General features: G+C 43.7%; 1 protein-coding gene across 1 annotated transcript in view; it reads right to left on the bottom strand.

The window, feature by feature from the left end:
- The window catches only part of FRMD3 (FERM domain containing 3), a 309,465-nt gene that overhangs the window by 97,276 nt on the left and 195,182 nt on the right, over positions 1-17,007 (bottom strand). Inside the window, exons 4-5 of the mRNA XM_082611517.1 lie at positions 9,141-9,219; positions 3,433-3,530 (exon numbers count right to left, since the gene is read on the bottom strand). Coding sequence (XP_082467643.1) covers positions 3,433-3,530; positions 9,141-9,219 — 177 coding nt within the window. The remainder of the gene's footprint in view (positions 1-3,432; positions 3,531-9,140; positions 9,220-17,007) is intronic.

The raw sequence follows: 17,007 nt of genomic DNA, 5'->3' as shown, positions 1-17,007 counted from the left end.
AAGTCACATGTCCTCTGCTTTCTAATCATTTACTCCACATTCCCTATCACTCTCTGTAAGCATAAGCAGTTCTGACAAAGCAGATCTTTATCTGCATTTGTAATGATCTCTAGAGCTGCTGTAATACCACCCCGAGCATCAGAGAACTTGATGAATCCAGCTTTTACTGGATTTGCTACAAATGGTCCATGGACACTGCTGCGTTTTAGAGCTGAAAGGTTTTCTTGAGGTCTGTCAGTTCACTTCCAACTCTGCTCTCTCGACAGCATCTGTGAGTATGGTCAGTGATAACAGCAACAAGGGATAAAATAGGTTCCTGATCATCTGGATGGAGGCTTTGTGGCTTTATTTCAAACATAAAACAGGATGGAGAGTTTTCCCATTACAGATCCATATTGAGCTTGTCCTTGGACAACTGACCATGATTCACTAATGCCTAAATGCGTCCTGAAATCCTCATATACCAGTCTGTTGCTTGGATTAGTATCGATTCGCTTTTCCCTCATGGAAGACAGTGCACCCTAACTAGGAACGTGCAGTCTTCACAGGGAAGAAGAACTATGGGGTTTGAACCTTCCTTAGCTCTATATAAGAAAGGCAGCTTTCAGAAGCACACACTCCACCTTGGGGCAGATGGAAGGACTATTTCCCATCAGGCTATCACTGTCATTCTAACTTTAAACTTGAGTATCTCCAAGGGTTTTTTTTTTTTCTTTTTTTTTTTATTAGTTTCTGCTTTATAACAAAGTGAATCAGTCATACATATACATCTGTTCCCACATCCCTTCCCTCATGCATCTCCCTCCCTCCCACCCTCCCCATCCCACCCCTCCAGGCGGTCACAAAGCACCGAGCTGATCTCCCTGTGCTCTGCGGCTGCTTCCCACTATCTATCTACCTTATGTTTGGCAGTGTATATATGTCCATGCCTCTCTTTCGCTTTGTCACAGCTTACCCTTCCCCCTCCCCATATCCTCAAGTCCATTCTCAAGTAGGTCTGTGTCTTTATTCCTGTTTTACCCCTAGGTTCTTCATGACATTTTTTTAAAAAATTCCGTATATATGTGTTAGCATACGGTATTTGTCTTTCTCTTTCTGACTTACTTCACTCTGTATGACAGACTCTAGGTCTATCCACCTCATTACAAATAGCTCAGTTTCGTTTCTTTTTATGGCTGAGTAATATTCCATTGTATATATGTGCCACATCTTCTTTATCCATTCATCCGATGATGGACACTTAGGTTGTTTCCAGCTCCGGGCTACTGTGAATAGAGCTGCAATGAACATTTTGGTACATGTCTCTTTTTGAATTATGGTTTTCTCAGGGTATATGCCTAGTAGTGGGATTGCTGGGTCATATGGTAGGTTCCCTAACACCATACACAAAAATAAGCTCAAAATGGATTAAAGACTTAAATGTAAGGCCAGAAACTATCAAACTCTTAGAGGAAAACATAGGTAGAACACTCTATGACATAAATCACAGCAAGATCCTTTTGGACCCACCTCCTAGAGAAATGGAAATAAAAACAAAGATAAACAAATGGGACCTAATGAAACGTCAAAGCTTTTGCACAGCAAAGGAAACCATAAACAAGACAAAAAGACAACCCTCAGAATGGGAGAAAATATTTGCAAATGAAGCAACTGACAAAGGATTAATCTCCAAAATTTATAAACAGCTCATGCAGCTCAATAGCAAAAAAACAAACAACCCAATCCAAAAATGGGCAGAAGACTTAAATAGGCATTTCTCCAAAGAAGATATACAGACTGCCAACAAACACATGAAAGAATGCTCAAGATCATTAATCATTAGAGAAATGCAAATCAAAACTACAATGAGATATCATCTCACACCAGTCAGAATGGCCATCATCAAGAAATCTAGAAACAATAAATGCTGGAGAGGGTGTGGAGAAAAGGGAACACTCTTGCACTGCTGGTGGGAATGTGAATTGGTACAGCCACTATGGAGAACAGTATGGAGGTTCCTTAAAAAATCTCCAAGGGTTTTAACACCACTGCCAAAATCTGCTGAGCGGCACTAGGTTCCTCCCAGCGGATGGGGAAAAGCAACACAGATAGACTTCAGAATTCTCAGAGAGCACACACACCTGGAAACAGGGTCCTAGGAACTATTTCACAGAACAGAGCATCCCATGGGGACAGTGGTGAGTGACAGTGAAACCCCCAGGAGAATGATGGGTGTCTCTCTTAAGCTGTGAATGAAGGTTGGAATTGTGATCAGACAGACGACTGTCATGATCCACTTATGATCCCATCATAAGCTCCTTCATTATTTCAGATCCTTTATAAGGGTGACATGCTCACTTGGTAATCTCTCTCTCTCCCCTTGTCCTCACCTGCTTCCTTCCTTCTCCCCTCCAGCCCTCCTCTCTTCTCCTAGTTCCCCTCTCCACCCTCCCCTTCTCTCATAAACACGTCATCAGCATTCATGCTACAAATGGCTGGAACACCTGACTCCCTCCAAGCAGGCCCTGCTGCCAGCTGCCTCCCAGCTGACCCAGGGGAACAGAACATCTGAGTCACTCTTCACTTGGGTCCTGGGCCCGTCCCCATGACGATGCTCTGCCTTGGGCTCTGGAGACAAGCCTTCTCTCAAACACTTTTTTCTTACAGGTCGAAACATCCAGAAGCTTACCCTGGGTCCTCTATGCTTGCTGCTTCCCAATGCCCCACCTTCTGGGGCTTGTTCAACCCTGAGAATGAGTCTCATGAAATTGTCACACAAGTATGACCACCTCATTCAATATATGAAGACACCGAAGCTTAAAGAGTTTAAATCATTTGTCTATGGTGAAATAACCAGGAAATGGGAATTCAGGTTCAAACTGCAGAATGACAGGCTGTGAGCCTGGTGATCTCCTCACCATATTCCGTGACTAGAAAAGCTGAAGCATTAGATACAGTGCACATATATACACATACTACTCATGTGAATACATATGTATAAATGCTTTGATATTTCACTTCAAAGGTTTGAAAGGACACCTCTTTGACACCTACCTTCCTGGACATAGATTCCCCGCTCAATATACCCATCACGCCCCACACCTGGTGGTTGGAGCTCAGAGCACAGAACACCCCATATCCCTTCAGAGCTTCTTATAAAGTCAAGCATTCCAGCCCCTTTGAAACAGAGAGTCTGAGCTCTACCTCGGGGCCTTGAGGACCTCCGTTCTTGCAGAGGCCCCTGTGACCACTGCAGCCCAGCCTTCCACCAGGACCCCAGAGGCTTGGGAGGGAAGGGGAGGCGGGGGTCCATTGCTAAGTACCCAGCCCTGCCTGGCCTCAAACCATGACACGGGCTGGATGGGCACAGGCTGGGGAGGAGGGAGTCTCTAAACAGCCAAAGCTCTACCGTCCAGTACAATAGTGGGGATGGGCAGCCATGGCCACACTTACCTTGGACGATACAGGCACCCAGGTAGGCAGCATCTGAAAAGGAGCACAGCAGTCGACCGTGGAAAACATCTCTTTTAATCTGCAGGTACAAAAGGTACCTGCAATGCAAAAGGAGAAAGAGTCGCCCTAAGTTTTGGCCGAGGCCTGGAAGAAGTGGAAGGATTGCTCATGCTTCATGCACCTGGGTCACCAGAGTCCTACCCAAGCCCCTCAGAGGGCAAGGAGAGGAAAACTGGGAGGAGCCCCCAGAGTTCAGAAAACCTGAAGTGTCTGCAGCAGCTTCCAGAGCTGTGTGGCTGGCCCTTTCCAAAGAGATACAGGAAGGATGGAGGAGAGCCACAGGGCCTAGCAGCCACCGTCCCTGGCAGAAAGTCCCACACAAGGACAACCACAGCCACTGTCACCACCACCAGCACCTCAGCTACAGGCTGCCCGAGCTCTCTGTGTAATGAGGACTCAGGAATCGGACTCAGTCTACAGAGACTAGTCCCGGGGGCAGACAGACTCATGTTAATCAATCTCAAGAAGACTTGGTTTTGAGGCCAGAAAGCCAACTTATTCACAGCACGAACGGTCATCTGTTTAGTGTCCTCTCCGCTTCTCCAGGGATGGCAAACAGATGGCCTCAGGGCCAGACAAACCTGTTACTGAGTGAAACATGCTGTGGTAAGGGGGTCGGGAAGCAGAACAGAGGGTGCTGGCTCCCACGAAGGGGTCAGCTGCTGTGCAGCTCCAGCGTCACGGCAACAGGTTTAGAAGTGAAATCCTTCGAATTTTAAATGTTGCAGCAAACTCTATTTTTGAAAACACTGGAGTGCCAAACGAAAAATACGCGTGGACCTGATTCAGCTGGGGATGGCGGGTGGGGGGGTGGTGGTGTCAGTTTACCACCCCTGGCTCAGGCTCATCTTGTCACTGTCCCCTCTGTTCCTCTACGCTGATCACGCCCTCTTCAGATCTCCTCCTATGTCTTTGCAGGACTGATTCTTTCATTGAAGGCTCAGGCCTGGAGTCTATTGTTTCTGACTAACTTTATAGGTGTGTGAAGGTTCTTTCTGTTTATTTTGAAGTTTAAGTCGCAGAGACCAAACTTTTTTTCTTCTCTCCAGGTTCTTGAGGCCAGGTGGGGAGTACCACCCAATCGGTCCCAGTCACTACCTCCAGGGCTCAAACAATCTGATCTTTACTCAGCCTGTGAGCAGCCTCATGCACAACCTCGCTCAGAGCGCATAACTGAGGTGCTCAGAGCACATAACTAAGGTACTCAGATCACTCAGGTGCTGGCAGCGCACCCCCCCTCCCCACATCCCCGAGCGCTGGAGCTCGCCATCCCTGGACACACAGATGCACTGTAGGGTTCAGTGGCTCCCTGGTGCTTCCACTCGATGAATCTTTATCTCACACCCGCTTTATGCCATGACAGTGCTAGGCACTGGGCACACGATGGAGGTTCAAATGACACTCTCTGTCCCCAACTTTGTATGGAATTGTGTGCAGGACATAAAGGCAGTCCCTAATAAATTCCTTATCTGGAGTTAGTGTACATTTTGTCACGGGAACAGTATTACACTGGCCATCAAGGACCCAGAGTATCTCCTTAAACTGGTGCCTCTCACACTTTAGTGAGCTCGTGAATTACCCGGAGATGCTGTTAGAATGTGGATTCTGGTTCAGTAGGTCTGGGTGGGGCCCAAGAGTCCATATTTCTAATAAGCTCCCCAGTGATGCTGAGCTGCAGGCCCATGGGCCACACTTGAGTAATAAGGTTCTAAACCAGAGGTTCTCAGCCTGACTGCATGTTAGAATCACCTGGAGGAGCTTTTAAACAATACCAACGTGGACCCTACCCTAGACCCAATTAAATCAGAATCTAGGTCCTCACAAAAATGTGTATATGAGTGCTCTTGGCAGCATTCTTCATAATAGCTAAACCAAATGCCCATCAACTGATGAAAGGATAAAAGAAAGTGGTATATCCATACAATGGAATATTATTCAGCCATAAAAGGAATGAAGTACCTACTGATGCATGCTACAACATGGAAGAACCTTGAAAAGATTAAGCTAAGGGAAAAGTCATATATAAAAGGCCACATATGGGGCTTCCCTGGTGGCGCAGTGGTTGAGAGTCCGCCTGCCGATGCAGGGGACACGGGTTCGTGCCCCGATCCCGGAAGATCCCACATGCCGCGGAGCGGCTGGGCCCGCGAGCCATGGCCGCGGAGCCTGTGTGTCCGGAGCCTGTGCTCCGCAACGGGAGAGGCCACAGCAGTGAGAGGCCCGCGTACAGCAAAAAAAAAAAAAAAAAAAAAAAAGGCCACATATGGGCTTCCCTGGTGGCGCAGTGGTTGAGGGTCCGCCTGCCGATGCAGGGGACACGGGTTCGTGCCCCCATCCGGGAAGATCCCACATGCCACGGAGCGGCTGGGCCCGTGAGCCATGGCCGCTGAGCCTGCGCGTCCGGAGCCTGTGCTCCGCAACAGGAGAGGCCATAACAGTGAGAGGCCCGCGTACCGCAAAAAAAAAAAAAAAAAAAAAGGCCACATATTATATGATTCCATTTGTATAAAATTTCAGAATAGACAAACCTACAGAGACAAAAACATAGCTTAGTAGCTGCCAGGGGCTGGGGGGAGTGGGGAATGGGGAAAGACTGCTTGAATACTAGGTTTCCTACTGCAGTGATAAAAATGTTCTGGAAGGAGATCACGGTGATGGTGGCACAACTTTAAGAACATACTAAACCCACTGAATTGTACACTCTAATATCTGCCTAAAGAAACTAATACTTTTGAAAAGCCAACTGCCTTAGAGTAATACTTTTGAAAGTAATGGTTAGAGTAATGGTTCTTAAAATTTGACATGCTTTAAAATTACCTGGAGGGCTTGTGAACATACCGATTGCAGGGCCCCATCCCAGGTCTGGGGCAGGGGCCAAGTTCCCAAGTGATGCTGTTGCTGCTAACCCAGGGACGTGACTTTGAGGACCATGGCCCTAGATCATTCACAAGACCAAGGTCACACAAATACTTGAGATGATAAAATCTTTCCTTTCTTAAAGAATGTAAACTACCTGGCTAAATGCCATCAAGTTGCTTTTCTACGTGCTGCACGTATGCATTGAACAAAGAGCATTCCTTTCCACGTTTTGGTGAGTTTAGTAGTGGAAAATAGTTTCAAATAAATACTTACTGATGAATAAGACATTTGGGTTCTGATCCCATAACTCAGAAATTGAGTTTGACAAAAGCTTCCTGAGAAAAGAAAATCCGCTTTCACAACAGCTGAGTTGGGGTCCTTGCTCATATTAGTGAACTCTAGAGATAATCATGGATTATTATGGATTCCACATAATCCACTGAGCCTTACAAATGGCTTCAGGTTCAGATACTCATTTTTAAATATAATAGCCACCAAAATAATAATAATAATAATGCATTTTCCTTCAGTCTCACCCCTCCCTGCATGAAAGAATTAAGCAACAAAAACACAAGAGGATCTGGAGCATACATTATTATGCCAACATTAATGATATGCTTCTCTATCTAACATGAATTTAAAGGTGGTTCTTACTAAAAAATTTAAAACCAACATGCTTTTACTACATTCAATTATATATAGCATTTACAAATGCCTCAGAAATCTAAAGGACTGTAAGGTGACTGTGTAAATGGAGAGATAAAAGGCTTAAAAAAATGATTTCAAATATCCTTTTTGGTGAGTATTTTTGTTGTTTTGCTCTTTTAAAACTGCTTTTTTCTCAATGTTTCTTTACCCCTTAGCCTGGTCATGAATGTGATCTTAGCTTCTCATTTATTAAATTCTTAAATTTTAGATTAATCTTATGATAAAATAGCTTATCAAACAATAAAAACCAAATTCTTTCAAGATAGGGTTTAAATCATAAGTACCTGAGTCATTCCATAGTTTGTAGATTCCTTTTGAACTCTAAGGACTGTGCTGACTCAGAAAAGCCCATTTCTACCTGTATTGTCTTAATTTCCTTTGGAGACATAAAAATGTTTGCAATGTCGCACAATTCATACCTTAGTTATTCAGACAAATGCAGGGAAGTGCTAGCAAATTTAATTGAGAGGGATTTAACTAAAACTTTGTACCCTTTTACTTTCAAATGGGACTTTTCTCAACATCACCAACAAAAGACCCATCCTTAATTTATATTGTGACACATATTCAATTTTTATCCTCTGGACAAGATTTTAAAGAAAACAAGTGACAAAAGTGAGCTATTTTGGCCCCTGATGAAATAATGCCTGGCATTAGTATTTGATTTGATCTTCCTAATTACAGTGTTAGCACCCAGAGGGTAGGACAAATATCTTTATTTACTTATTTAGGTGGCTCATATAGCCCTTGCAGACAGCAGGAACTGAGGAAGTACTTAACAAATAAATGAATAAATTTTTCAAGCCAAAAGCAGGCCGAAGCCACATACCATTTGATTCCATTTATATGAAATGTCTAAAACAGGGAAATCCATAGAGATAGAAAGTAGATGAGTGGTTTCCAGGGTCTGGGGGATGGGAGAGTGGATAGTGACTGCTAATGGGTATAGGCTTTCTTTTTGGGGTGATAAGAAATGTTCTGGAACTAGATAATGGTGATGGTTGCCTTACATTGTGAATGTACTTAATGCTACAGAATTGTACACTTTGAAATGGTGAAAAAAATTTATGTTAGGTAAATTTTACCTTAATTAAAAAAAAAAAAAAAAAAAGCAGGCCAGATTGCAAAACACCAACCACTACTTACAATGTCCATCACCTCCTTTCCCACGCATACCCTGCCCCGTCCCCAAGCACAAACCTCCACCAACAGCTGTGCACAAATTACTAACAGAGAATGGCTCCCTTCCAACATCACCTTGTGTCACTATGGTGGAGCTTTACCAGACCCTCGTGGATAATGAGAGAGCACAATACCCTAGAACCCAGCACGTGACTCTGCACGTGATGATCAGAGTCAACTGCCTTTGCTTCTCTGCTGCATTCGGACCCACGCAGATTATTCTGAGAGATGACCAGACACAATGACATTTTTCGGTCACCAGATCAGAGGCTCATTAAGAGCTAAGCACACATGGGCTCTTCTCCATCCACCGAGTTGGCCCTCTCGGGACCCTGCTCAGTGGCATTGGCCAAGGCTGTTCACGGAAGCCAAACACCCAGAAGGTGGACTATTTGCATGTGGCCCTGGCCCAAGGACCAGAAAAATGCAGAGAGTTGGGCTGAGAAGAGTCTACAAGGAGAGGGAAGCCGGCTCCGCGGTCGGTCATTTAGCAAGCGGAATGTGGGATGACAAGAAAGTTCATCATTCTGTCAAGGGATCTTTTCCCTTCAGAAAAGCTTAGATCCAAAAGACAGGTCCCAGGGGCTGCACTAGCTATGAATTTGCCCATATCCTAAATGCAGTCATCTTCTATTTATTTTTAGCATCCCACTGTCAGGTGTTTTCAGAGAGCACCTCCTCCTTAAACCCACTGCTTTTTTGTGCAGTTAATTACAGTCCCAATGACAACGGTTTGAAAAGTCCCAAGACAATTAAGTGTAAGAGAAACATTCCAAGCCAAATGCTGAGCTGAGCGCCTGCTTGGTGGAGACACTCCGCTCTAGACAAGAGTAAAACTCAGAGGCCCTGGCTGCTTCAAGGGGCACGTTAAACATACAAATAAACAAACAAAAAAATACCTGGTGAGCTCTTCTTTAATCTTCAAGGGTTCGTGTGGGTAGAATTTCACTCTAAAGCACATGGTGTATGGTGGATGAGCTGAAACGTCATAAAGAAAAAGCATGAGAAAAGCAGCAAAAGACCATGGACTCAAACACACACAGGAGAGTCAGCCATGAAGCCTTCCAGCCTAGCCTGGGGGGAGGGGCAGGGGGATTTTCTGAAAGAACAGATATTATGCCCAAGAAAAGGAAGCAACAGTGACAACAAAACTCAATGGAAATGCTTGACAAGACACCTAAAGCAAACTCAGGATACAGGCAATCTAGTCAGTCAGCACAGCTTTCCATGTCATGGCTCTTTCCTTCTCTCCAGGTCACAGATTCAAATAACATTTTCTCTTCCATTCTTCCCACTCTCTTCTGACAGACAAATTGTTCATAAGTACCACTCAGGTTTTTGGCCTAGTGAAATATTTTTTTAGCCTGTGAGGTGGAAAAATGTCACTGCACATGACTAGATTTCCCAAAGTGATGGTGCCGTTGCCCTAAAATCAGGATTTTAAAAATGGAGTCGCCATGCACAGATCCTACTTCATATAATTTTAGGATTATTTTAGTGTTATCTATCAATGAGGCAGTTGCTTGCATGAAAAGAAACACTTTTATAACTTCCTGCTTTGTCTAAATCAGGATAGCACTATGCAGGCTGAAATTCTGGTTGAGGTTCATTGATTCCGGAATGTTCTAATTGCATTAAAACTTCCAGAACTCAATAGCCAGCCAAGGGGATTCTATAGGGTTTCTTTTAATTATAAGACCACTGTTGACTTGCAATATTAATCTAATAAATGCACACAAGTGCAGTAAGATGCATTCAGATTTCAGTTAGTAAATAAAATGAGCATCTTAAAATCAAAGAAATACGATGGTTAGTATGATTATTTCTATGGATCTGACATACCCGCTCATTATTTGTCTCTGTATCAGTATGGCTGCTTGGGATCAGCTCTGAGACTACATCCAAATGTGAATATGAAACAGCACCCTATTCTGTCTCAAATCTTCTTTCATAATCAGCAGGGGTTAAATCACCAGCCAATTCTACAACATATGGGGCTATTCTGTATGTAGACAAATCCTTTATGTAGAAAGAACTATCGGCATCAAAAATGAATGTATAATGAGGATAATTTAATATGGAAAACAATTATTTAAAATAGTTTGAAAGAAAGTATACAAATCCCAGAAAAACATAGCAGCATCTTACTGGATACTTCACCAGAGAAAAACTGATCAAAAATACACACACACACACACAGATGTCAGAACCCTCCACTTAATGCTCCACTTCCCCACCAGAAACTAGCAAATTTCTTAACTGAGTTGGGTGCTCCTAACCTGACCCTGTGTTCCCTAGATTTAAGAAAGGGAACATTTTTCTGGAGCACTAGGAGAAAATGGACACCTCTTATACAGCAAAGAAACAATGAAGAAAAATACAAATGATTCTTAAGTCATTCATCTTTCACGATATCCTGAAACTCAATTTTGATTCAAAATATTTTATCTTTATACGTTCCCCAGATTTCTTTCAACTGTTTAAATCATCATCTCAAAAGAATGAAAACTAATAGTTTTTTTTTTATTATAAAACCTCTGGAGTGTCCTTAATAGAAACGTTGAGACAGTTTTTATAAGAGCAACAGAGTAAAAAAAAAGAAAATAGCATAAAAGAGAAAGACTTTTTCTCCTTTCTTTCTTTCTCCTTTCTTTTATTAAAGTCCTCAAAATTAAGGCATGTTTAAGCACAACCAATGAAGCTAGATAGACAGATGATAGATAGATGATAGATAGGTAGATAGATGGATATTGATAGACAGACAGATGGATGAGCCGCCCCCTCTCACTTTCCTTCACTTTGTCTCTATTCCTGCCCCTTCTGTCCCTCAGGTCCCCACCCCACCCAAAACTCTCCAACCACTGTTAACAACCACTTCATCTCTATGCTTCCCCACTTTTGCCATCCTCACACAAACTATATGCCAACATGATTATATATGTAATATTTAAAATATAATTTATTCTCACAAAACAAGTTCATACTATGTATTGAATATGTTTTTCTTGCTTTTCTCATTTAACTCTCTAGCCTGCCCATCCATCTAGGGCAGTAGATACAGATCTAACTCATTGTCCATAATAACTGCATAATGGTTCATATAATACATTAGAATTTACTCAACTGTTCTTTTTTAATCATCATTCAGGTTGTTCCCACATTACAATACAAGCAACTCTATCATGTACATAATATATATATATATTATATATAATAATAATGTATATTATATATATCATTAAATGCATGTATTTTTATTCCATGTATCATTAACTATTTCATATATTATTAAATATATATATTTTAATAGAGACTCCGAATATTTGAATTTTGGGGAATAAAATCAGCTGACCGAAGGCAAACAGAGGAAAGGAGGATCACAGAAGGCAGACCCAAATGAGAGCTGTCATTTTCTCTTCTACCTGGTCAGCATATCTGCTTGCCATGCCCTAGGCTGGCTTCAATAGGAATCTGGGCTCATCGGATAGGATACAAATTAGGACTTGCATTCCTCCTAAGGGATTAAGCAGTGAGGCTCAGAGGTGGCTCCCCAGGCGGCCACCTTTCAATACCCTGACTGTAGGAAGCCCTATCACCCAGCCATCCTTGTTCCAAGACCTGAGGCTCCAGAATGATCTAATGCTTCTCCCACATGGAGAGCCCTTCCGCCATTTGAAGACAGAACTTATGGTTCTTCTGAGTCTTCTCTAAAATAAACATCCCCAGTTCTTTTAACTGTTCCTCATATGAAACAGTTTTGAGTGCCCTCACCCTGGGTGTATTCTTCCCTCCTCTGTTTCCTCAAGCACAGGGCTCCAGGGGTTGCCAGAGCTGCTCAAGTGAGGGGACCATCACTGGCCTCGCTTTGGACATAATTGTTGCTCACCCTCAACAGCCTCATCTCAATGTTGACTCCCTCTGAATCTACAGAAGACCAACAGCTGGAATTCTTTTCATATATGCTATTGCTAAGCCATACAGAAAAAAGTCACTAAGCATCTTGCCATTTGCTAGGATGTGATCATGGAAGAAACTAATACAAGGTACTCCACTAGACCCCTTATCAGAGAAGGGATGCAAGCAGGTAGCAGAAAAATCAGGAGGCAGCACTTTTCAAGTCTGAACTTTTCTACCCATTTTCTTCCACCATCATACATACCCCTACTGTTGTCTCATATTGATCCAGCATCACTGACACTAAGGAATGCTTCTTCAGAGGGTTGGAAGAGGCTGAAAAGATAAATAATTTCCCCCCAAAATGTTGATCTAGTTATAGATGACAAGATTTATGAGGGAATGGGCCTATATATCTTGTTCAGCTTTCTATCCCCAGAGCTAATTATTGATAAAAGATCGACTCTCTGCCTGTCTGGCTGAATGAATGAATGATGATGCCCACCCAACCTCTGAGGCAGATGTCAAGGCGAACAGCCAGGTGTTGCCATAACATTCATCCCATCAAAATACTAGTCTAGAAGGTCTACCGTCTGAATCACTATAGCAATTTCTAGGATTTATATTTTGAAAATCTCAGGTCCTACAATTCAGCCTCCGCCCTTAAATATCTGGAACAAATTCAGGGACTCTGGAGTTGGTTCAAATAGCTACGTCTAGTGGAAGGATTAATGAATTCAATCAACAAAAATTCTGAGTACCTATTAGGTATCAGGCCCAGGTTTAGATATAAATACAAGCAATTCTGTCTTCAGGGAGGACACATTCTAGTGGGGTAAACAGGTATAAAATCAAAATAAATAAGCAAAATATATAGGATATTGAAGGTCATAAATGCTATGGAGGAGAATAAAGGATTTAAGGGATAAGGGAAGACCACCCCCACCCATTCCCTTTTTCTCATCTCCACGCAACCAAATCCACAAATGTAAGTGCAATTCTCTTTACTACCTTCTAGAAAACTAAACAAGGGGAGAAATACAACTATTTAAAATTTTTAATCATTAAACAACCCCCCATGGGTGTTGGCAGTGGTTTGGGGTCAAAACACCAGCTGTGTAAATTCTGGAAAAGGAGCTTTCCCAGGCTCCAGGTGATAGCCGGCATGTGCTCCCCGGTATGAGTCTAAGGTCGAAATCCGCCCCCCCCTCACCTTTTTTTAATTTTGTGGTACGCGGGCCTCTCACTGTTGTGTCCTCTCCTGTTGCAGATCACAGGCACCGGACGCGCAGGCTCAGCGGCCATGGCTCACGGGCCCAGCCGCTCTGCGGCATGTGGGATCCTCCCGGACCGGGGCACGAACCCGTGTCCCCTGCATCGGCAGGCGGACTCTCAACCATTGTGCCACCAGGGAAGCCCCGAAATCCCCTTTTGGAGATGAGCCTACCCCTTCTCCTAGCAGCTCAGTGTCTCTGCCATTCAAGCTTCCATGTTTTTTATTCTTAAGCTACGGGGACAGAGGAAGGAAGCAAAGGATGCCTCTTACTTGTGCCAAACATTTGGCGCAGAATCAGAGTTGGAAATGTCTGATGAAGGAGCTATCTGCAGAGCAGGAAACACCTGGCATGGAGGTAACACGCAGGCAATAAAGCCCACACTCTGCTCAGGGCCCTTCCCCGACAGTGTCATCATGAAGAGCCACTATGCGGCTTTACTAGATTGGGCAGCATGGTCACCCCATGGTTGGCAACACCATAGTTCATTTCTCCTGTAGTACTAAGGCTTTGGCATCAGTGATAGAAGCACACGGGGTGGTGGCAACCCCAAATCCCCCAGGGTATGAGTGCCCAAACTTCAAAAGGGACTTCAGACAGTGACCTTGAGCAAGACACTTAACTTCTCTGTTCCTGCTTTGGAAGAGGGAACAGCATCGGGGTTCACGTTGACCTCCCCAGAGGTGTTCGGACAGATCCAGTGGGCTCTTGGTACGTGCACATGGCACAATATCCCAACAAACAAAAGCTCACATTTAGGTAAACACTCCTACGAGAAGAAGAGAAGGAAAGGGGAGGTTGGAAATGGGAGGGAAGAGATGTAGAAGACTGAATTTTACTTAAGTCAACAGCTGAAAAGCATTTACTCAGCCATGTAAGTGCTAACAATGAGAACACCACTGAGGAGCAGAGAAGGGAAAAAATGCAAAACTCCACTTTAAAATGCCAGGAGCATGTATTTGCACTGAAAACGGCAGGGCTCCTCTCCCACAGCCCTCTGCTACCTGCCAGACGAGGGCTGGGGAGGCCAAGTGTCACCACAGGGCAGCTTAGGGGTCCCTTTTTGCATCAGCAGATCTCAGGGTATTATCATTTGGGTGGTTTGTTAACATTGAGAACACGGGGAGAGGAATAGCCATTTATAAAGCAGAGACAGACTTCCTCATCTCCACTTTGAAACCTTGCCCAGAAATGGGGATGGGGATAAGAAACGATTAGGTGAGCAGGCAGGCTCCCTGGTGAAAATGAAAAAAATGACTTTCTATTTTTAACCAACAACCATCCTCAAACGTTTGTAAAAGCAAATCTCATTTTTTTGTGTTTGCTTTTGCTAGTGAAACATCCCTTAGCAGCTTTCCTTAAAATGCAGTGGTCTTCCTCCAATCACCGTAAAGAATAGTAGAAAAAACAAAAAACATAACTTTGGGAATATACACATAAACTCAAGATCTTTCTCATACACATTCTGGCTGACAGCTATGAAAAACTTTCACAAACTCCTTCAAACAGTAGTTAAGGCATAGAGCCCATGGCTCTGGCAGGCAGATGTTAGGGCAATACCCACACCTGGAATATGTCTCTCTTACAACTCCCTCCTCTGGGACTCTCTTGGGCAAAAAAAAAAAAAAAAAAAAAAAGTGACTAATTGTCAGACTCCTTCAGACTCTGGAGAAATATTTCAAAGGGTTTGGTTGCAGAAAGGACCCCTAACACCCCACAAATAAGAGGCTTGCATTCCAAAGGACTCCAAGTAGGCGTCAGGGGTTCCTGGCCTGTTCAGAACAACTGACACCTTTTTATTCCCAACCAAATGAACACTGTCCCTCCCAGCTCCTTCCAGGGCTTTTAGAGTGAGAGCTGAGGACCACACCCCACCTCTCCGTTGGGCAGCAGTGCTCCCAGGGATGCTGATGAGCGGCGCTCCGTGATGAAACAGCTCAGGAGCACACACTCTTTCTGCACATGTGCAAAACGACAGCGCCAAAAGGGCAAAGCATTACTCACTCACTCATTTACCGAACTATAACTCTTGGGATATGATCAAATAAGCCAGCCACAGAGAACTGCTCTCTTAACGACTGCTCTCTTCTAGCTGGAAGTGATTATTATCATTCAGCAACAACTGTTACTATCATCATCAACAGCAGGGATAATCCTTCCATCCCTCTTTTACTGAAATGACAAGCAGCAGCCTCCAAGATGTCACTGGTACCGCATCTCCTCTATTTCTAAAGCAGGGATTTAAAAAAATATTTATTTAATTCATCCTCCTCCTGTTATTGCTCTCTCTTATGCTTTAATCATACACACAGGCCTGCCCACATACACACACACGTGCACAGAATGAAGTCACACTCTAAGAACTCTGTTAGAGGATACTGGAGTGCTGAGAAGCTCCCTCACAAATACTTGTTCTTGGAATTCTCCGACTGCCTATGCTGCTCAAGAGAAGCTCCAACAGGGACTTAGATATCCAACATGTTTAATCTCAAGTTCACCATTTGGACAAATGGCTACAGACAAACTTAAAACTCTCAGCTTACATTTCTTCATCTGTAAGATGGGGATAATAGTGCAACCAGCCACCTAAAGTAGGGATCTGCAAAATTTCTCTATAAGGGGCTTCCCTGATGGCGCAGTGGTTGAGAGTCTGCCTGCCGATGCAGGGGACGCGGGTTCGTGCCCCGGTCCGGGAAGATCCCACATGCCGCGGAGCGGCTGGGCCTGTGAGCCATGGCTGCTGAGCCTGCGCGTCCGGAGCCTGTGCTCCGCGGCGGGAGAGGCCACAACAGTGAGAGGCCCACGTACCACAAAAAAAAAAAAAAAAAAAAAAAAAATTTCTCTATAAGGGGTAAGACAGTAAATATTTTTCACTTTGCAGGTCTCAAGGTCACTATCTCAACTACTCCCCTCAGTTGTGGTAGCGTGAAAGCAACCTCAGACAAGATGTAAACAAATGGCATGATGTGTTCCAATAAAACACGGAAATCTGAATTTCATGTACTCCTCATATGGCACAAAATATCATCTTTTCTTTTTTTCTTCCAACCATTTAAAAATATGGAAACTATTCCCAGGCTGTGGCCATACAAAACCAGACAGCAGGTTGGGTCTGACCCAGGGGCCCTGTTACAGAGATCACCATGAGAATGGCACAAGTTAATAATGCCGAGCACTCAGAAGGCTGCCTGAGACCTTCACACTAAACCCACAGGAGTTATTACTACTCTAGAGGTTGAAGAAGAAACCGACATGGATGAGGCAGAGCCCTTCAACTTGACCTAAGTCCTATATCTTGGTTCAAAGGGTGAGAGGGGAACTGTCATTTTTCAGGAAGGAGTGGGGATAGAATACACAGGAAATAGGTGCACATAGGAAGAGATATTTGGCAGTCCTGCTTCTAAAGAAGAGCTTTGCTGCCTGGGACTAGGGTGCAGTGACCTGAGAGTTTCAGCCAAAAAAAAGTTAGCAAAAGTACATGAAATAACTTAAGGCAAGAGATCCAGATGCCTGCTTGCTACAGATGTTGTGTAACTAACTGGCCCCTCAGGAGTTATGCTGGTTGGCATAAATCAACTAGTAATAATAATAATAATAA

Source organism: Mesoplodon mirus (assembly GCF_964341445.2).
Source record: "Mesoplodon mirus genome assembly, chromosome: 1".
Taxonomy (NCBI): Eukaryota; Metazoa; Chordata; class Mammalia; order Artiodactyla; family Ziphiidae; genus Mesoplodon; species Mesoplodon mirus.
Note: the sequence above shows the minus strand (reverse complement) of the source record. Positions and strands in the feature narration are given on the sequence as shown.